The following is a 22573-nucleotide window of genomic DNA, read 5'->3' as shown; positions in this document are numbered from 1 at the left end:
AACAGGAGGCAGCTAGGAGAGCAGGAAGAATGAAGTTTCCAGGTGACAAAGACATGGATGAGAATTTCAGTGACAGCTGGGCTGAAGCAGGTGCGGATGTTGTGCAGGTGGAAATAGGTGGGTTTTTTTGTCATGGAGAGCAAATGAGGTTAGACACTTGGAGCTGAATTTTCACTCCAGGATTGGGAGTGCAGTCAGGAAAATTCCTGACTCCGCAAACCAGACTTGAGAGAAAGTTTCCCGAACAGTTGGGTTTTCATTCCGGCTGGACGGCTGCTAACTGGAATCCAGCTCACCGCCCCAAAAAAGAGTTTGGAGGCAGCCACAGGTGCTGCTGACTGCTGAGTTTGGCTGGTTAAAAGGCTGGCCTCGATGCTCTGGGACTTCATCCCAGTTTTAACAAAAGCAGTAAAACCAAAAACAGCCCTTAAGCCCTCACCCTTCACACTCCCTCAACGTGTATACATTCCCCATGCTCCATCCATGCCAACTCATGCCGCTTCATGCTACTCACCCACCACACCCTCATGGCCTCTCTTATCCTCCATGCCAACCCATGACCCCCCACTCATCCCCATAGACCTTTGTAGACTCTATGCTAACTTAGTGTCAACTCATGCCAACCCATGCCCCCGAATCATCATCCTTTGCCCTTATACAGTCCATGTCAACTCACCCAGTATCCCATAAGGGGACACCTCAGTTGCCATGGTGAGATGAAATAAAATAAATTCCTGAGTATCTATTACAGACTTCACCAATATAGTTTAGGATAAACATATCAATTTGAATTAATAGAAATACAGTTGTGTTTTTTTCATTGATAGGTACATTCAGCAGAATGAAATTACAACCATTTCAGAAAAGACATTTGCTCCACTACATAAATTGATAGAACTGTAAGTTTGCATGCTTTCTAATATCACCTATGCAACTTTGCCTTTTCTGATGTGTGTGTATATAAACATTCTTAACTTTTGAAATACCAGCTGAAGTATCTAGCTTTTACCCTTGGTGATAATGCCAGCATGCTTCTTATTTATCAAAGCTAAAAAAAGACTTTTTCCCATCAGTAAAGTGTTTTACCCTAGATAATAAGGTAAAGGGAGGATAGAACAATCAGGAATAGGTGAACAGTCACAGCACTACATTTATTGCTTACATAGACTTTATTTCCTGTCATTACTGCTGAATTTCTGACCTAAATATCATTTATTGATGGTATGTGAATAGGCCAATTTGGCCAACCTCAGGAGAAAATAGGCCAAATGGTAGGTAAGCACACTTACTGCCATTGCTGGAAAGTCTAGCATTGCATCTCAAAATGTTCATCTCAAAAATACCAGATATTTGATCAATTTTGAAATACAATCTAGTCCATGAACATTTTCAATGCCTGCAGGTGATTTATCTGTCGTTTGATTGCCACCTTTGTAACTTAAAGCCTTTTAGCAGACACAAAGTCGCACACAAAGATTTCAGTTACCATCGTGCAGTGCAAGGGATTTAATTTCATTATGCTTTTTTCTCTTAATTTGGTATGAATTTTCTAAAATCCTAGTGTTTCCAAAATCAGTATCAGCGCTTGGAAAATAAGCTCTTCATATATGTGTGCATAAACATTGTCATGCCCAGTAAAGAAATCATATTCTTAACTGTCAAGATATGGTCAATGTAAAGTTTTTAAAATTAACTTTAAAAAAAGGTATTCAAAATGTTGCCCAAGATGGCCATCAAGAATCAAGTGACCTTTGTGATTTCCAGATAGGCAAAGGATTAATTCATGTCTGCATATGCTTCTAAAAAATTCTTCAAATGTAAATCACCACAGGTGAAATGTCCTCCTTTGAATGGATATACCAAGATCAACACCATGGAATTTATACCTTCTATTGTTTTTGGACTTATCCAAAACTCACAATCAATGGACTTCCAGAACCATAGTCTCTAAGCTCAATACTTAACAAAAGAGAGCTACAGAAGACAGTTAATCATAAGTAGGTGTGACTAACCCATCCATTTTCTCAACATGTAACAATGGGTTCGGACTTCCAAACCATCCTGGGTGGACAATAGAAGTATAGATCATGTGATCTTCAGATAACAAATCCTTTACTCCAAGCAGAAGAACCAGGAGAACAGAATTGCCTAACAATCAGTCAACTCAGGCAATGTGAGGGGAACTACTTTGTTTTAACCTGCCAAGATTTACCTCCACAGAAACTCAGCCATGACCTTGTCTGAAATCCAGAGACCTCCAACTTGCATTCATCTCCAAAGATCCATGAAAAAGAACCCATCCCACACCATGTACACCTTAAAGGGCTCAATCTGGACATGATTTGTTTCTTATATTACATTAATAATATAGCTGCATACTTAATTCTCTAGAATCCACCATTACATGTGTGTGTGTTTTTTTATGTGTGTGTGTATGTTTGTGTTTGTGTGCCTGTGTGCGTGAGGGAGTGAGTGTTTCTTTTATTGTGATTTCATTTCAGGGTGTTGTGTGAATAAACACTATCTTTTCTGATTTAAACTTACCCGGACTTCATGTCTATTGCTAAAATTCACAACACTAAATCATGACATGGGGAGATGGTGGTGTAGTGGTAATGTCACTGGACTAGTAATCATAGAGGCATTGGTTCAAATCCCACCATGGCAGCTAGTGGAATTTGAATTCAGTTAATAAATCCCTGCTGAGTTTTTCCAGGTAATTCTGTTTTTGTTTTGTAATAAATCTTACTCCTACCAGACACACATCTTGTTGTGGATACCCAAAAGGTAAGGCAAAAGGTATCCTGCCCATCCATAACAACAAGTAATGCATGTAAAAGAAAATAAGGATTAAGTGCCCCTTGAGCCTGCAATCATGGGTAAACATCAATTCCATTTCCCCACCATGCCCATCCCCAAAATCTGATTTTTTTTAATGGCGGTGGGAATTGTATCTTTCATTTGTCTTTCGTTTTTAACTCAAATTACCAGAGAAATAATTAATGAACCATTCAAAAACGCCCAAGTTGAATAAGAACAAAAAAACTGCGGATGCTGGAAATCCAAAACAAAAACAGAATTACCTGGAAAAACTCAGCAGGTCTGGCAGCATCGGCGGAGAAGAAAAGAGTTGACGTTTCGAGTCCTCATGACCCTTCGCAAGTTCTGTCGAAGGGTCATGAGGACTCGAAACGTCAACTCTTTTCTTCTCCGCCGATGCTGCCAGACCTGCTGAGTTTTTCCAGGTAATTCTGTTTTTGTTTTCAAGTTGAATAAGGTTGTTTAATGAAGAAAAAGAAGAAAGGAAAGAAGTAAGTCAATTATAGGTTTAATTGGCAACAAACTACCCCTTTTAGTCAACCTGGCAATACAATGCCCTTCTTAGTCTACCTGACTATTCAATACCCTCCTTAGTCTAATCTACCCTTAGCAATGTAGATGCCCTAGAACGCAATGACCAACTATGTTCTAAGTACATGGTTGTAATATCACCCCTAAGTGATGAACTCCTGAAAATTGCAGCTCTCTCCTTCTGAAGATAGGTTGTGTTCCCTCCTTGTTTACTGCAGCTCTCCTTCCAACTCCTTGGGCAGAATCCAATGCTGCTTCCAAGAGTAGGAAAAGAGGCGGGAGGGGAACTTAATTGTACGGAGGCTGAAAGTCAGTTTTCCAATGGTGGGATTAAAGATGCCTAATAAGTCGTCAGTAGAGTGGACGTGTATCAGGTTTCCCGCTGGCAAGTGACAGAAACCTGTTTTTGATGTAATAGTATGCCATGCACACTCATTAAAGCATGTGCTCGCCAGATTAACTGGTACCTTTGCAATTAAGTCAGCAGCAAATGAGAAACATGTACCTTCAGATTCACAACTGGTTAAAGGTGGCGTGCAGCAGGCAAGGTAGTCTTTGAGGTGGATTTTGAGAGTGGGAACAGCTTTTCTTGTATGGGAAGCTTGGATGGATTGGGGAGAGGAGCTAGGTTGAGCTGGTGCATTGAGCCTGGATGCCAACTGTCCAGGGAGATCGGGTCATGGCTGACCATGGAAAGGAGGGTGAGATATGGTGGGCCTAAGAGGGGTTGTGGGAAACAAAGGGAGAAAGCTGGACAACACAAAAAGTGTAAATCTATACCAACAAATCAAGCCTGACAGAGAGGAGATCAAGGGTAATTGAGGGCAGGTCAATGGTGAGGTTGGGCAAGTCAAGGGTAATGGTGGGCAGGACAAGGGTGTTAGAGGGTGGGTCAAGGATGATGGTTGGCAGGTTGTTAGTGACAGGGGGCAGCTCCAGTTTGTCAGACAGTTGATGTTCCAGGTTTACCGAAGGCAGGGCAAGAGTGATGGAAGAAGGACGAGGCTGATGGAAGGAAGGTCAAAGGTGCCTGGGGGAGGGTGCAACATGGTGGCTTGCAGCTCCAGGGCCAAGTGGGAGTGTTCTGAGTTACAGGTGCAATATCAGGAAAAGGAGACCAGGTCAAGGATGGAGGTGGCCACAGTGTAGTGGGTGGAGACCAGGATATGGTCAGTGCAAAGCAATGGGCTTCCCATTGGACCATGGTCCTCAAGTAAGGAAGGGTGACCAAATAGACTGTGTTGACCAAATCTTTGCCTGCCTTATGTACGTAGTTCATTCCAGGCAAACAGGCTGGATCTTGTGTGCCTAATGCTTCTTGATGCTGTGGCAGAGGAATTGGCAAGGGATGGCCCAGGAATATGTGTAATGGTCAGAAGGACAACAAGGGATGGCAGCAGAGTGTCAGGCAGCTCAAGATGCTGGAAACCAGGGGCCGTGGCAATGCCTAGCAATGGCACATAACTGAATATACCAAATGTGGAGTAACAAACTGCAAATATCAGAAAGGCAAGGTCAAAGATGGGTAAAGATGCCCCAGAAGTCTGTCATTGACCTATGTCAGCTCCTGTATGGCCCCGTGAATGGAAGGGAATCCAATGCCAGTAGCCTTAAAAGTCACTGTAGCCTTGAATTTCTATACCACTGGGTCATTTCAGAGCTCTTTGGGGGGTATGTGTAGCATCTCCCAGTCAGCCACATGCAAATGCAAAAGTGAGTTCATCAATGCAATGTTAAAAAGGGTCGATGATTTTGTGAAATTCACCACAAGCCCTGATAGCTGGGCAGCCAGAGCTGTTGGATTCGGCTCCATATCTGGATTTCTGCAAGTACAAGGAGCAATTGATTGCACACATTTGACACAAAGCTCCCTGGGAACAGCTAGCAGGATTCATAAACAGAAAGGGGTTTCATTCATCAATGTGTTGCTGGTGTTGATCTTGGTGCATTGACATGCCAGCACTATCACCCCAGACTGAAGCTGGACAGACTCCTCCATCGTGCCTTGCAATCTGAGGAGTGCAGCGGACATCCCTTCCTGATTTTCCAAAGCTTTCCTTTGTAGCTCCAACAACTGAAGTATGATCAAGTTGAGTGGCTCCTCATCTGACTCGGACTCAGCAGATTTCTGGCCTCCAGCAGTCCTCCAAGTGCTGGAAGCCTGGCAAGTCCCTGCTGTTGCTCTGCTGTGGATCAAACAGTGCAATGTGCTCACCACATTTTGACCCCAAGCCTACTCTAGAGCTAGGTCCTACCGAGGTGTGTGTCTCTGTGCTGGTGGAGGATGTGGGTGAGCACTGTGACGTGCCTTCGAGGAGGGTGCCTTAAAGGGTTTTACTGTCCATTTAGATAATAAGCAATCCTTCTATCTGCCCAGACTCTTATAAAAGGATTGTGAGTGAGTTTGTTTACACAGTTGCAGAGAAGTGTTGACTTTGTTTGATTGACAGCTCTATGAGTTTATAATTCACTATTTATTCTGTGATCATTTTTGTCAATGGCTCAATGGCTATTTGCACAAGGTTAAGAGATGTCAAATGCTTAAAGCTTCTGTCCATGATACTTTAATTGTCTGCTTGACTGACACTTCTATAGGGTTATAGGAATACCAGTTTTTTTCAAAAAATTATGAATCGGTGTTTTTTCTAAACAGTTTCACGCATGCCATTGTTACTATAGGGCTTAATGGTTCTGTATATGATATATACTGGGTGAATTTTTTTAACTCATTCATGGGATTAGAGAGTTGCTGGCTAGGCCTGCATTTATTGCCCATCCCTAATCGCCCTTCAGAAGATAGTAGTGCACTGCCTTCCTGAACCACTGCAGTCCATGTGATATAGGTACACCCACAGTGCTGTCAGGGAGGGAGTTCCAGGGTTTTGACCCAACAACAGTGAAGGGACAGCAATATATTTCCAAACTTCCAGGGGAGGTGTTACCATCTGTCTGCTACCCTTGTCCTTCTAGATCATAGTGGCCATGGGTTTTGAATGTGCTTTCTAAGGAAGCTTGGTGAATTCCTGCAGTGCGTCATGTAGATGGTACACACTGCTGCTACTGTGCGTCAGTGGTGAAGGGAGTGAATATTTGTGGATGGGGTGCCACTCAAGTGGTCTACTTTGGATGGTGTCAAGCTTCTTGAGTGTTGTTGGAACGGACATAGAAGTGCCATGAGTTGACACGGAGGTTATGATGGGCCATGGGGGTTGGGTGGGAGGGCATAAGTTGGCATAGAGGAGGCCTGGGGGGGCATGGGTAAGGCCTTTTAAACTTACCTTTCAAAAGGTTCCCGAATCCATATAATGGTTCACAATTCCTCTGGGGGGCCATGAGTCATGGAGAAGCTGACCCAACTCCACAAAATTTGCAGGCATTGAGGAGATGTGAACCACCACAATGGAGCCGACCAGGCCAGGAGTGCAGGGTGAGGGCTCACTATCCACACCCTTAACCCATGCATGTGAAAATTAGGAATTGCTGGAAATTCAGGACTGCGGGCAGGAATCCTGCAATCAGGTCCCACCCACCATTTTTAAATGACTCTGGAATCCTTCCAATTCCCCAAAAATCCAGCCCAAAGTATTTTAGCTACAGAAAAGTCAAATGCATCTTCAGGGGCAGAATTTTTAGGTCGGCATGCGGGCACGCGCCTGACCCAATCAGACACGAAATTGCACATGATGACGTCCGGGTGAGTGCCCCAACTTCATCCCACACTCTTGCGAAATGGGCCAAGTGCTGATAAATAGGATTAGGTAAGTAGGTCAGGTGTTTCTCACGTATCAGTGCAGGCTCGATGGGCCGAAGGGCCTTTTCTGTACTCTATGATTCTGTGATATTTCGGTCAGCAGGCGTGCGCAAAAGTTGGAAGTGCGCCCGCTGACAATTAAGAGGCTTATTAGGGTCATTAAAGTTGTTATTGTCTCTGATTTTTCATGGTCCGTCCAAACGTACGGTTGGCGGATGGGTGAATTTGATAAATCCAAGTGCAGGATGAGGTTTCCATTATTAAATGTTTAAAAAATCTATGGACAGCATTTTTATCATGTATATGTTCAGGTGACTGGTTGTGATGCGTGGACATTTTTTCCATGATTTTTAAAACTTTATTTTTAAAGTTTTAAAGCCTTCAGCTCCCTGAGGCAGCACTCCGCCTTCAGAGAGCTTTCATTCAGCGTTCACCCACGCCCGCGCTTACGTCAGCGCCCACCCTCCTCCCGCTAGCCAGCGTGAAATCGCGATTGGGGGCCGATCGCGGTCGGCGGTTCGTTCCCAAGCCGCTCCCAGGTCCGCCGATCACACCCGCACACCAACCTAAAAATCCTGCCCCAGGTTTATTTCTGATGCATGAACCACTGACTCCTTTTGTTGATGTCAAATCTGCTATATTTTATTTCTATGTACCAATGATCTAATTGTATTATGCAGTTATTTTGCTTTGCTAAACAAGTGATATAACCAGCAATTTTATGATCAATTATTTTGCATTTTTCTCAGGGAATTGTCATCAAACAAAATTCAGGAACTGCCCAAACATCTTTTTGAAAATGTTAAATTACTGATAAAATTGTAAGTACAACCAATTAGTGTTATGATACTTGATGCATTATTACTTACAATTTTTAAAAATTTTTATAATAAAAAATCATTAATTTCTTTCAGGAATATATCTAACAATCCCCTCAAGTTTATTCACCTAGATCAGTTTAATGCGCTTAACCGACTTCAATCTCTGTAAGTTATTACAAAATGTAGATTAATATAAGCTAATCTTTTGCTGGAATGAAATAAGATGTTGTACATGATCTGTAAGATGTAACTCATGATCTAATCAGTTATTTAGTTTTATGTAGTTTGGCTTGAGTTCATCACATGGACAAAATTGTATATGAGATTAAACAAGTGAGCAACTGCATAGAATTACATTGCTTTATTTTGAGAGTTAACAGTTTGAAAAAAGTTTGGTACATCTTTATACGTTTTTTTTGATAAAAAGACTTCTCAGACACCACAATAAATGAATAAGTTTCTAGCATTTTGCTGCTTTTTAGCTTAATGACCTATCTACTATTTAACTTTGTTTTTTTCCCATTTTCCTTTAACAGTGGTCTTGAAGGAATAGAAATTGCAAACATAGAGAGCCGCATGTTTAAGCCCATGACAAACTTAGAACATATGTAAGTAAACAGCTGAAGATTCATCAAATTGTATCTTTTCTTAGGTAAATACGGCTTTTAATTTATCATTAAAAATGCATTAGAAAGTAGTAATCCTTTTTTTTAATGAGTTGAGGTATTTCTTGAGATCACTTTAGAATGATTCATCCCACAGTTTGCAAATGCATTCTTGAAGAAAAAATAAGAAGTTGGTACACTGATAGAATAAGAAGTTGGTACACTGATAGGCTTTCAGAAGTGGAGCTGCAGGTGCAATAGATAGGACAAAGGAGACACATTAAGCTGTCAGCAATTTGCCCCTCACCTTTGCTATTGCTCCTTTGCTGGAGGCTCTTATATTCAAATTGTATTTGATCCCTTTTGGATCAAAAGTTGTTTGAAAAAGTCATCCAGAATTTTACCAGGCCTTTGACAACGGTTTGGGAGGTAGGAATGTGAAGGCATCAGGGGACATGCCTGACGTCTTCCCACCAGAAAGGTGGCAAGTTGACCACCAGCCCGGAGCCCAGTTGAGCTACTTAAGTGGCCAATTAAGGGCTGCTTCCAATATCGGCATGCTGCTGCATGGCAAGACAAGTCAGGGAAACCTGGCGGATTCCCATTGGGCTCAGGGATGGGGGCCCTCCCTTTTGGGCACTCCATGACCTCGGAGAGGCCCCAAGGTGGCAATAGCGCCCCTACGGCAATGGTGCTGTCCACATCTCATGACACCCAACTCCATGCCCCAATCACAAGCTCAGGCATCTCCTGACCCCACTTAACCTTCCCAAAGGTGCCTCGGTCATTAATAGGCCCCACCTCACACTGCAGCCTTAGCACTATCCACTACTCATGGTGAGGCTGCTGAACTGGCACATTCTGGTTGGGCTGGCAATCAGAATTGATTGCTCTGATCAGTTCAGAGGTTGGGCAGGCTAATATCATTAATAGGGAAGGCACTCCTTGTGGTGGCCACTGCCAGGAATATGCCTCCCTTGATCAGCCCATCAGCCATAATGGGATCACCGTGGCAGGACTTCAGCCATTTTGGCAAAATTCTGGCCATATTTGACGCAAGCATACGGCCTTGTCTGGTGAGTATACCTGCTTCTTTAATAAAGCTTATAATTATTTCCAAGACAATCTTCAGCCAGGAGTGCCAAGTGGATATTACATCACGACTTCCTCTGGAAATCCCTAGCATCACAGATGCCAGTCTTCAATGAATTCAATTCATTCCACATGATATCAAGAAACGGCTGAAGGCACCGGATACTGCAAAGGCTATGGGCCCTGACAATATTCCGGCATTGGTACTGAAGACTTGTGCTCCAGAACTTGCCATTGCCCCTAACCAAGCTGTTCCAGTACAGCTAAAACACTGGCATCTACCCGGCAATGTGGAAAATTGTCCAGATGTGTCCTGTATACAAAGCAGGACAACTCCAACCCAGACAATTACCACCGCATCAGTCTACTCTCGATCATCAGTAAAGTGCTGGAAGGGGTCATCAACAGTGCTAACAAGTGGCACTTGCTTAGCAATAACCTGCTCACTGATGCCCAGTTTGGATTTCACCAGGGCTACTCAGCTCCTGACCTGTCCTTGGCTCAAACATGGGCAAAAGGTGAGGCAAGAATGACTGCCCTAGACATCAAGGCAGCATTTAACCGAGTGTGGCATCAAGGAGCCCTAGAAGAACTGGAGTCAATGGGAATCAGGGGGAAAACTCTCTGCCAGTTGGAGTCATATCTAGCACAATGGAAGATGGTTATGGTTATTGGAGATCAATCACCTCAGTTTCAGGACATCACTGCAGGAGTTCCTCAGTGTAGTGTCCTAGGCCCAACCATCTTCAGCTGCTTCACCAACGACCTCCCTTCCATCATAAGGTCAGAAGTGATGATTGTACAATGTTCAGCATCATTTGTGACTCCTCAGATACTGAAGCTGTCCAAATGCAGCAAGACCTGGACAACATCCAGGCTTGGGCTGACAAGTGGCAAGTAACATTCATGCCATACAAGTGCCAGGGAATGACCATCTCCAACAAGAGAGAATCCAACCATCGCCCTTGACATCCAATGGCTTTACCACCACTGAATCCCCCACTATCAACATCCTGGGGGTTACCATTGACCAGAAACTGAACTGGACTAGCCATATAAATAATGTGGCTACAAGAACAGGTCAGATAGCACCTTCCAAACCCACAACTATTACATTTAAAAGGACAAGGGCAGCAGACACATGGGAATACCACCACCTGGAAGTTCTCCTCCAAGCCTCTCACCATCCTGACTTGGAAATATATCTCCGTCCCTTCATTGCCGCTGGGTCAAAATCCTGGCACCTCTCCCAAACAGCACTGTGGGTGTACCTACACCACATGGACTGCAGCGGTTCAAGAATGCAACTCACCACCACCTTCTCAAGGGCACTTAGAGATGGGCCTAGCCAGTGACACCCACATCCCATGAATGAATTTTTAAAAAGACAACCCAAGATTCTTCTGGAGTGATGATGACATTAGGATAAAAGATGGGGACAGAAAAAGCCTCCAAACCCAGTGAGTCATCATGCTTAATGCAAAAAGAAATTGTTCCCTCATCAGTCCTGCACCGCCAGTGACCCAAAAGTTAACACTACCTCAAACCTTTATCCAACAAGTCATCCACAAGGGATGTTACATGTGTCAGTCATATTGCTGGTTTGGCCTTTGGACACCAGACACTTTTTTTTCACAAGAAATAATGAAAGATTGCAAGGTGTACTTGGGGAGATTCTGATGCAGCTTGCCTGGAAGAAATGGAAGGGTGACATTCCAAAAAATGCTGAAAGTTCATACAGCCTAGTTCTTGCCTTCATAATTGCTGTTGTTATTTTTCTTGTATCATTGAAAAAGATGAGTTGTACAGTCATCTTTAGCAAATATAGGTAATTTAGGTGTTTAAATTGGGGTCCAATGATAAAATGCCAGTTATGGACTCCACTCATTGGAGCATGCTCCATGCTTCCCTGCCCAGTATCAGCTGGCTGTCTGGCTGAAGAAGAGCCCAAAGATAAGTACTGATTTATATTTGTCAGGCCAGAGGCAGGACTGTTGCTTTAAATGCCACAAAAATAACTATTTACTCCACTGTTTCTATATCCCATTCCTCTCCCCAACCACATCACCCCCTATGATATACTGTTCTGGGCCTGAAGACAGGCCACGTTTCCTGATATAATGATGGCCTAGAACCAATGGGTTGTCTCAGGAAACTGATTTTCTTTTCACTGCCTTCCAGCCCCCATGTTAAGAAGGCTTGGACTTCAAAATGAACAAGGCTACCACAGGCCATTCATCTAAAATAAAAGTTATGGACATGTCCAACCCGTGTGACAGTGTCACGAGAGGATATGGCAGTGAATTTTTTTTCTCATGTTTCTGAGCCGATCTCCCTGAGGCAGCACTATGCCTCAGGGAGGGTTGTGCGCTCTTTCGTGCACATGTGTGAAAGAGTGCACTCCTGGCTCAAGGAAACCTCCCACCGCCCGCACAGGCAACGCATAGCGCTTCCTGGTGGACGTCACGCTGGGTGGGCCTTAATTGGCCTGCCCACGTAAAATGGCAGCGCGCCCCCAATTGGGGGCGCCAATTGGGAACCTGCTCACCCACGCCCGCTCCCGCACATCCCCTCGATGGGGGGGAAAATGTTGCCCTATGAAAATTCTGGAGACCAAAATCCAAGATACAATTGTAGCTTGTGTGAACTGTTACATGAAAGAGTGATCCCAAGGCCTTATTGTTGTCTATTGTTTTATGCCGGGTGGGGATTATACGAATGTGCCCTTGAGCAGTGCCATGCACTGAGTAACACATGAACAGCCTACAACATACACAATGGCACTGTTTCTGAATGCAATGAGCCCCCAAGATCTGTCAGGTTTCATCATAGATACAGATACATACTGTTTGCAGCATTTCATATAACTCACTAGTCTATTATGAAGCCATGCAACATCATTACTCGCTAGAGAGTGCACAGCAGTACTGCACACAACTAGCAAAATGTAGCTCTTAATACAGAAGAAGCTAATGCAGTGGGAAAACAATTTAATCAAATGTATCGCAAGCAAAAACTTCAAAATTAATTTTAATGAGAGAGGATGAGGTTTCATGCTTTCTTAGAAGCCCGCCATTAATGATTTCAGTTAGTTTTTTTTAATGACCTTAATAGACCGTTGACAGGTCGGCAGGCGTGCAGCCAAGTTGAAAATCTATATGGCGCGGGGTGATGTCGGGAGGCATGCCCAACATCACCCACGTTATTTTACGCATTGGTGAGCGGGCCCCGCCCCCGCTCGCCGAACAGAAGGTTCTGCCCATAGTAACTGTGAGTGTGTTAAAGAGATGCTGCTATTGTGTTTGTGACTTATGACCTGCATAACTGAGATCTCTAATATAGATGCCAATGGTGTTGTCACGTGTTCAATAAGCTCAGTAACAGAGGACCTTAGAGATAATCATAGGTTTCTTTCAGCGTTTTAAATTTGGGACAAGTAATCGTAGAACTCTAAAACAGAAACAAAAATACCTGGAAAAACTCAGCAGGTCTGACAGCATCCCAATATGGTTTCCTCTACATTGGAGAGACCAAATGCAGACTGGGTGACCGTTTTGCGGAACACCTTCGGTCTGTCCGCAAGCATGACCCAGACCTCCCTGTCGCTTACCATTTCAACACAGCACCCTGCTCTCATGTCCACATGTCCATCCTTGGCCTGCTGCAATGTTCCAGTGAAGCTCAATGCAAACTGGGGAAACAGCACCTCATCTTCCGACTAGGCACTTTACAGCCTTCCAGACTGAATATTGAGTTCAACAACTTTAGATCATGAACTCTCTCCTCCATCCTCACCCCCTTTCCGATCCCCCTTTTTCCAATAATTTATATATATTTTTTCTTTTCCCACCTATTTCCATTATTTTTAAATGTATTTCCATCCATTGTTTTATCTCTACCTTTCAGCCTATTTCGATCCCTTCCCCCCACCCCACCCCCACTGGGGCTATCTGTACCTTGCTCGTCCTGCTTTCTATCCTTAATGTCACCATTAGCACATTCCTTAGCTAATATCACCACCGTCAACACCTCTGTGTCCTTTTGTCCTTGACATCTTTTGGCAATCTCCACCTATCACTGGCCCTCCATCCAGCTCCAACTGTCCCACCTCCCCTCAAATCAGCTTATATTTCACTTATTTTCTATTTTTCCTTAGTTCTGTTGATGAGTCATACGGACTCGAAACGTTAACTGTATTCCTCTCAGCAGATGCTGTCAGACCTGCTGAGTTTTTCCAGGTATTTTTGTTTTTGTTTTGGATTTCCAGCATCCGCAGTTTTTTGCTTTCATAATTGTAGAATTCTGTCTGGTGCACAAAAACCCTCTGTTGAAAAGTATGCTGTCAAATTCTATATATCATACAACTCAGGATTTACACCCAGTTTGATGTGCATGCTGATTTGTCATCAACCTCCAGCTTCATTAATTTTTAACACCAATGCTTAGTTCCTAATCCTATTGTTCCTCCTCAACATCATTATTACTTTCTCTCATGGTATATTTATCTTGGTCAGTGGCTTGTCGATGCTGAGCAACTGAATGCATGTGTCAAATTTTGGGCCTCTATTCTGTGAAGAAAGAAGATTGGATATTATAAGGACATAAAAGTGAAAAGTTTTTGTCTTAAGTTTTAGCTTACTATTGGATTTCAATTTTATCACAGTACATATGGAATTCAAAACCAACTTCACCCACATTAAAATATTCAAGTTCATTCTGGAAACAAAAGTTGGCCATTCAGCCCTCATACCTGTTCCAATATTCAATCAAGTCATAGCTTATCAGTATCTTAAATCCATTTACCTACCTTTTCTCCTTAATCCTTGATACTTAATAAACCAAAATTTATTACTTCAGTATTAATAGCAGGTTTTCTGTATATTCCCTGTCCAAGCTGTAAAATTTTACTTAGAAATTGTAGCAAATCAAAGCATTTTCAAGGCAGATAGAGGCAAGGTTCACCTATGAGCATAGTCTGATACTTGGAAGCCAAACATATCTGAACTTAAAAAGGGATAAAAGAACGCTAAAAAATATAATGAACATATTTATTCAACTGAGTACTGCAGTGTCATTACATGCACTATTATGCAAACCTTCACAATGTATTATATAATACTTACTAGTAGCTTTATGAACCACTCTAAATGTCTTCCAGATTCTTACCTCTGAGTAAATCATCGATTGCTCCCTTGAATTGCATCAATTTGTTCAATTTAAAGAGGCCGCCATGTTGTGCTTGCTTCTTATATGAGATTCCTGCTGTAAATATGAGCAGTGGTGATTGAGGCAGAAGTTAGGAATTACCTCAGTTATTCTCCCATTTGGCACCCCGTAATTGTGGTGGAAGATTGGTAGAATCTCTGCTCATGCACCTCTTTGGGGTTTCCACCTGTCTTCTTTTAAAGTGACAGTGGCTGATTGGGAGAACCACCAAGGGAATTCCTTGCAAGAGTGATTCAGCCCATGGAAATTCCTGCAGTCCATTCTTTCCCATCATTGTTAGTGCAAAATTATCTGCATTTCCAGGCTAGTTTAAATTAAAGTACCTTACTTGTTGTATTAAGAATAAAACACTGTGGATGCTAAAAAACTGAAATAAGTCAAAAAAGCTGCAGAAACTCACCAGGTCGTCGACCTTACATGTTAAATCTGTTTCTCTCTACGTATGCTACCTGACCTGCTGAGTTCCTGCAGCTTTTTTCATTCTTACTTGTTATATCCTTGCTAACATTTCTTTTTGTCAGTGCAGTATCTTTGCCTGGTATTTAACAAATATTACTTTATGGACATTTAGTAGTAAAAACTTGAGTATTGCTGAAAAAAGAGGCATGCTATCAAAGTTTTTCTCCTTGCACTCATTAGGATAGTTCGCAAGAAATTACCAACAGTAACATGGGAACAGTTTATACTTCATGAATAGAGAGTGCTGATTGGCTGGCAAGTGGACACTGATTAGTGGAGGTGTTGCCATGGAGATTGCAGCATGGAAGACATAACTGTCCAGCTTTGTTCAAATTCAAACTGGCAGCTTGATTTGATTGGTCAAGGTATTGCCCTGGGGAATGAACCAGAGAACTCCAGTTCCCAAAGCTTCTGTTTTGTTGAAAAAGCTATAATTATGGACATGTTCCTTCTGTCCGCTTCTAGCATGCGTGAGCCACACTGTGAGCCCAACTAACAATCTTAAATTGGTTTTCAGTGTAATTCTTAGCATAATCAGAATTGTTTAACAGGTATTGTCCAATTGTGGAATCACATCTAGTGTTGAACACTGAAGGGCGGAATCGTTGCAGCTTTGCACAAACTGTGGTAACAGGTGGGAAAAAAGGGTGTTTTACCTGCTGCAAAGGCGGGTTTTAGCGCTATATTGTCCCATCACTGGCATTCCCGGCGCATCCTGCCTCATTAATAAAGCATTTACAGGAAACACACCAGAGTGCCGGCCTCTGATCCGCCGTCACCTCAGGCTTTCAGTAATCTAGGTGCCATATTTAAAGATGCCCCTGCACAGAGCTAGCACTCTCTAAGGGATTGGAAGCTGCTGCAAAGTCATGGCTGCCAAAGGGAGGAAACATGCAGCCCCCAAATTTAGCATCACCTCCCTTGGGCGCCTACTGGACACAATGGAGGCCCACCATGAAGTCCTCGCCTCCTGGCTCTTGGTGAAGACCAGCAAGAAAAGTGACAGATCCAGCATGGGAACCAGTGGCAGTGCTGAAAGAAGATGAATGATCTCCTCCATTCTGCCAGGGTAAGTCACTCTTCTCATCACTTTCAACTCACACACTCACAAACCCATCACACATCCACAGTGATCTCACTCACTGCTTGTTCAAGCTACATCACCATTCACTCTGACACACACACAATGCCTTTACAGTATCACAGTATCTTTACAGTGCAATTGGAGGCCATTTGGCCTCTCAAGTCTGCACTGGGTTTCTGAAAGAGCATTCCACCTAGTCCATTCCCCTGCCCTATCCCTATAACCTTGCACATTCTTTTCAGGTACTAATCCAATTCCCTTCTGAATGCTTCAATCGAACCTGCCTCCACCACCCTTTCAGGAAATTTGTTCCAGACTCCAACCACCCTCTGGATGAAAAAATTTTTCCTTGCATCACATTTACAATTTTGCCAATTATTTTGAATCTGTGCCCTCTAGTTCTTGATGTTTTCAGTATTTACCCTCTCCATATCTCTCAGGATCTTGAACACCTTTATCAAGTCTCCTCTCAGCCTTCTTTTCTCCAAGGAGGAGTCTCAGCCTCTCCAAACTATTCTCAGAGCTACAGTTCTTCATCACTGGAATCATTCTTGTGCATCTCCTCTGTAATCTCTGCAAAGCCTTCACATCCTTCCTCAACTATGGCACCCAGAACTGGATGTTGTGCTCCAATTGAGACCTAACTATTGCCTTATACAAGTTCAACATCACCACCTTCATCTGCCCTGTGGATTGTGTCCTCATCTCAACCATGGCACCACTCACCACTCACACATGGCAGGCATCCTTCTCACCTGGCCTGGCAGGCATCCTGCTTACACTCTCCATCTGTATTCATGCAGGACAAGCTAGCAAATAACAAAAAGGAGAGGTCGCAGACTGGTTGGGGAATGTCTGACATCAAGGTCCTCAGACTTGGAAAACAGAGTCATCCAACTGGAGGGTGTGGGTGAGCACTGTGATAGCTCTTCAATGAGGGTTTCAGCGGATTCCTCTTCTGAGGTGTCTTTGAAGCTTGAGTCAAAGACCTGGGTCGTGGACTCCCTTGGCTGTTTCCCAGATGTACCTGCGAAAGCAAGGAGAGATAATTAGTGAATGGCAGTGGCCTGGGTGGGAATCAGATAGCTTTCCTATTAAATCTGGAGTCAGGCAGGGCTGCCCTCTCTCCCCTGTCCTGTTTGTGTGTTGCACAGATCCTTTTGCTGAGTCCATCAAGAAGGATATGGGCATAAGAGAAGTGATGATCCCAGGCAGTGCAGGCACTCAGCTCAAAGCCTCCCTGTACATGGACGATGTCTCCGTCTTCTGCTTGGATCCGCAGTCAGTGTGCAGACTGATCCACATCTGCGAACAGTTTGAACTGGCCTTGGGAGCCAAGGTAAATCGTGGGAAGAGCGAGGCCATGTTCTTTGGGAACTGGGCTGACATATCCTTTGTCCCCTTCATCATCAGGGCTGATGGCCTGAAGGTGCTGGGGATATGGTTCGGAGGGACCAGGGCATGTGTTAGAAACTGGAAGGAGCGAGTGTCTATGGTGCAAAGAAAACTGGGCATGTGGGAGCAACACTCCCTCTCCATTGCGAGTAAGAACCTGGTCATCAGATGTGAGGCACTCTCGCTGTTACTGTACGTGGTGCAGGTCTGGCCCATTCCACACTCCTGCGCAATGGCGATCGCCTGAGCCATCTTTCGCTTTATCTGGAGGTCGAAAATGGATCGTGTCTGCAGGGACGAGATGTACAAGCCTCTAGATAAGGGGGGAAAACATCATGCCCAACATTGCCCTCATACTGATGGCCACCTTAGTGTGCAGCTGCATCAAGCTGTGTGTAGTCCCTCGGTACGCAAACACCAAGTGTCACTACGTGCTGAGGTTCTACCTGTCCTCGGTGTTGCACAGGATGTGTCTGGCCACGCTGCCGTGGAACGCTCCACGTAGTTGGACCATGCCGTACCACCTGTCCCTCGTGGAAAAATTTATGCAGAGAAACACCTTTGACCACAAGTCCATCAGGCAGTGGTCGGCAAGATAAGTCTTAGAGGCCCTGCAGGGTGGATCCTGTCAGATGGTTTGCTGAGCAGACTGTCAAAGTCATTTGGCAGAATGCCTCATCACCAGAATTTTCCAACAAGCACCTAGATGTAGCTTGGCTGGTGGTGAGAAAGGCCCTCCCCGTCAGATCTTTCCACATGCCGGGAGTCTCACTCCCTCTGCATGTTGCCCTCGAGGTGGCTGTGGTGGGGCCGAGACCATTGTTCACCTCCTTATGGATTGTGCCTTTGCAAAGAAGGTCTGGAGAGAGATGCAGCGGTTTCTGTCAAGGTTCATCCCGAGCAGTTCTGTGACACAGGATTCTGTGCTGTATGGGCTGTTCCCAGAGACACACACCGAGACAGACATCAACTGCAGCTGGAGGATCATCAACCTGGTGAAAGACGCTCTTTGGTCTGCCCAAAACTTGTTGGTCTTCCAGTGCAATGAGTTGACCCCAACCGAGTGTTGTAGACTGGCACATTCCAAGGTCCAGTACTACGTGCTGAGGGATGCACTAAAGCTTGGGGCAGCCGCCGCAAAGGCGCAATGGGGAAAGGTCGTGTCTAAGACCTTTCTGCCGTAGTGCACCGAGGGGCTGGGAACTGTTGAGAGGCCCTCGGGCTGTACGGCTCACAATGAATGTCTGCAGTGAATACTAATTGTATTGAAGCACCTCAGAGTGCAACATGATGTATGCTGATAACTCCAATACCATTGTCTGACTGTCTGTAATGACCATATTGAAACGATTGTAAATTCATTGATTGTATTGAAGCACCTCGTGATCCATGTGTAAAATTGAACCTGATTGCACTTTTTGTGATGGCGATTTAGAAATGTTTTGTAGTGTTCTTTCAGATATTTTATGAATAAAGTATTTTTTCAAAAAAAAATAGATCCTACGCTGCTGCATGGACTGAATTCCACCATTGAAGCCATAGTTGGCTTCCAACAGTGTCAACCTGAGAGGGCTTTGGGACAGCTCAATCTCACTGCAGCTTCCCCTTTTCCTCAAGGAGTCAGCCAGGGGCCCTCAGGCACCCATTGGGAGGAGGATCAGTAGATGCACACCCCAGAGCCATCCACCCAGCTGACTCCAGGAGAGTCTGGCACATCCAAATCCCCTCTTCCTGTGACTCCAGCAGCTTCATCTCCACAGGCCGAGGAGAATGCCACTACCACGCAGCGGGTCCCCGAAAGCAGGCTGGGGCCCTCCAGGTCGCAGCCTTCCTGAGGATGCCCACCAGGGTCATCACAGACAGGACGTAGCTGTCAGCAAGCTGCCTCCACTTCCACTATGGATGTCAGGGGAGCACAAAGACATAGCGGCAGGGTTAGGAAGGTAAAAAGATGTAGTTGGACAACCTGGGCAATGGTGTTAATCTTTTGTACATAATGTTCACTATTGTAGCTAAGCTTCCAAGTATGTCTCCTTGCCGATGGCTCCTTTTTATGATGAGCAGTGTTCGTGTCACTCGGATGTGAAACCTTGGTTCCTGCATATGTTAAAGGCAGGTGCCTCAGTCCACGGCCTCTTCCCTGTGCCGTGTGTAACCTTCAGATCAAAGTGATCGTCCGGCGTCACACTCAGTGGACACATTACTGATGCCTGCACCTCGATGCTGCTTGTTATTGTTGCCAGAATGTTGTGGACAGGCATCACAAAATTCTGTCATTCTCTCCTTGTGCTCTCAGCACCTTTGAGTTGGGGCTGGCGCCCCCCCATCTCTTCAGCATCTGTGACCGGTGATGCTGTGCACCTGAAGGGGTTAGGTGCTGAAGGCAGACAAAGGATCAGGTGCATTTAAAGTTTCATGCCTGCATCTCCATGATATGACCCTGATCACAGAGCGCAAGCGAGCTTCCCTCAGCCAGGCAGGAGTCAGATATTCATAGAGATTATGTGAAGATCTATGGAGTGTTCTCACTGCATGTTCTCATCATCCTCCTGGAATCTAGCGATTATCCGGGCCTCTGCTGTGTCTCCATAACATAAGCCTGAGCACTGAGTGTATGTGCGCTGCCATCAACCAGGAATCCAATGTTCACAGATGCAAGGTGAGGATGTCAAGACTGTCCCCACTGCATCTTCCATGAATCTTGCAGCTGCGAGGGCCTCCCGAATGCGGCTGCCTCATCTGACCAGTGCGATGGCCTCATCCCCCTCATCCTCACCTTCGAGGACCTCATCGCCGTTATCCCCTTCGACATCCTCCTCATCGGAGGAGACCTGCAGCTCTTCCATCTCCTCCTCAGCCAAGTCCTTCCCACGTTGCAGCACCAGGTTGTGGAAAGCAAGCAAGCTATGAAGATGCGCGACACCCTCTCAGGACCGTATGGCAGTGCTCCACCAGACCTATCGAGGCACTGGACCATCATTCTCAAAATGCCTATTGTTTGCTCCAAAGTCTGAATCATGGCATGAGCCTCGTTATACCACCTCTCTCTGCAGTCTGAGGCCACCTTACCGGTGTCATCAGCCACATCCTCTTTGGGTAGCCCTTTTCTCAAGGACCCAACCCTGCAGCCTCTCTGGACCCTGGAAGATATCAGGGATCTGAGACCTGCTAAGGATGTAGGAGCTGTGGACGCTCCCTGGGAATCATGCGCAGATCTGTAGGATGTGTTTCTGGTGGTCGTACACCAGCTGAACATTCAGCGAGTGGAAGCCATTGCAATTGACATAGTTGACTGCTTGTTGCCACAGAGATCTAAGCACCACATGAGTGCAGTTAATGGCACCTGCACCTGTGGAAAACCAGAGATTTTTGCAAATCCCATGACCTCTTGCTGCCTGGCTTTCCTGATCGCAGGTGAAATGCACAAAGGCCTGTGGCTTTGTGAAGATGGTATCTGCGATCTTCTGGATACAATTGTGCAAAGAGGCTTAAGATCCCAAACAGGAAACCTGGTGCTGCAATGTGGGGAGGACCTGGCTGAGGAGGGGAAGAGTGTCCTGCAATCAGCATCACAGTGAAGTAGCCTGGGAAGAGTGTCCTGCAGTCAGCATTGCTGTGAAGCAGTCTGGGAAGAGTGTCCTGCAGTCAGCATTGCGGTGAAGCAGTCTGGGAAGAGTGTCCTGCGGTCAGTTTTTGGTGGAAATAACAAGAGTGACATTACAAGACAGCGCGAGAGAGCAGTAGAGAGATCAGAACCAGCACGTGTGAGGTGAAGTTTCAAGAAGTGATGTCAGCACAAAGGTGAGAGCTGATTGGTGAGTAGTGGGTAAGTTTTTTTTCTCCAGTTTAAAATATATTAAGCTAAGGAAAGGTAAGAGTTCCAGTTTTTATTTAGGGTACATAAATAATTTAACATTTTCTTACTGTATTTAACTTAAGTAAGGGTTTTTTTTTTCAACTAGAGGCATGGCAGGGCAGCTCAGTCCCGTGTTATGTACCACCTGCAACACGTGAGAAGTCCAAGATGCTCCTTGTGCTCTGACCGACCACGTGTGCAGGAAGTGCCACCAGCTACAGCTACTTGAGCTCCGAGTTTCGGACCTTGAGCGGCAGCTGGAGGCACTGAGGTGCATCCACGAGCCTGAGAGTTTCGTGGATAGCATTTTTTTAGACATGGTCAGCCCCACATCTTACAGAAGTGCAGACAGAGAGGGAATGGGTGACTATCAGTCAGAAGAAAGGTGTCAGGCAGGTAGTCAAGAAATCCCCAGGGTGCATCTCACTCGAGAACCATTTTTCTGTGTTGGAAAATGGTGATGTGACGGTTCCTCTGGGGAGTGCAGCCCCGCTCATGGCACTGTGAGTGGCTCAGCTGCACAGAGTGGGAGGAAAAAGAGGGGAAGAGCAATAGTGGTAGGAGACTCGATAGTAAGGGGAACAGACAGGCGTTTCTGTGGCTGTAGACATGACTGCAGGATGGTATGTTGCCTCCCTGGTGCCAGGGTCAAGGATGTCACTGAACGGCTGCAGGGCATTCTAAAGGAGCAGGGCAAACAGACAGAGATTGTGGTACATAGTGGTACCAACGACATAGGTAGAAAGAGAGACAAGGTCCTGCAAGCAGAATTTAGGGAGCTAGGGAACAGATTAAAAAACAGGACCTCAAAGGTAGTAATCTCTGGATTACTTCTGGTGCCATGCGCAAGTGAGTAAAGAAAAAGGAGGTTAGTCCAGATGAATGCGTGGCTGGAGAGATGGTGCAGGAGGGAGGGCTTTAGACTTCTGGGAC

The 22573-nt window shown here is 45.0% G+C and overlaps 1 protein-coding gene across 1 annotated transcript in view; it reads left to right on the top strand.

Annotated features, from left to right (window-relative positions):
- The window catches only part of rxfp2b (relaxin family peptide receptor 2b), a 192897-nt gene that overhangs the window by 117556 nt on the left and 52768 nt on the right, over positions 1 to 22573 (top strand). Inside the window, exons 11-14 of the mRNA XM_041198672.1 lie at positions 828 to 899; positions 7852 to 7923; positions 8017 to 8088; positions 8460 to 8531. Coding sequence (XP_041054606.1) covers positions 828 to 899; positions 7852 to 7923; positions 8017 to 8088; positions 8460 to 8531 — 288 coding nt within the window. The remainder of the gene's footprint in view (positions 1 to 827; positions 900 to 7851; positions 7924 to 8016; positions 8089 to 8459; positions 8532 to 22573) is intronic.

Source organism: Carcharodon carcharias, chromosome 11 (genome assembly GCF_017639515.1).
Source record: "Carcharodon carcharias isolate sCarCar2 chromosome 11, sCarCar2.pri, whole genome shotgun sequence".
Taxonomy (NCBI): Eukaryota; Metazoa; Chordata; class Chondrichthyes; order Lamniformes; family Lamnidae; genus Carcharodon; species Carcharodon carcharias.
The sequence above is the reverse complement of the archived record's forward strand: the minus strand, read 5'-3'. Positions and strand labels throughout refer to the sequence as shown.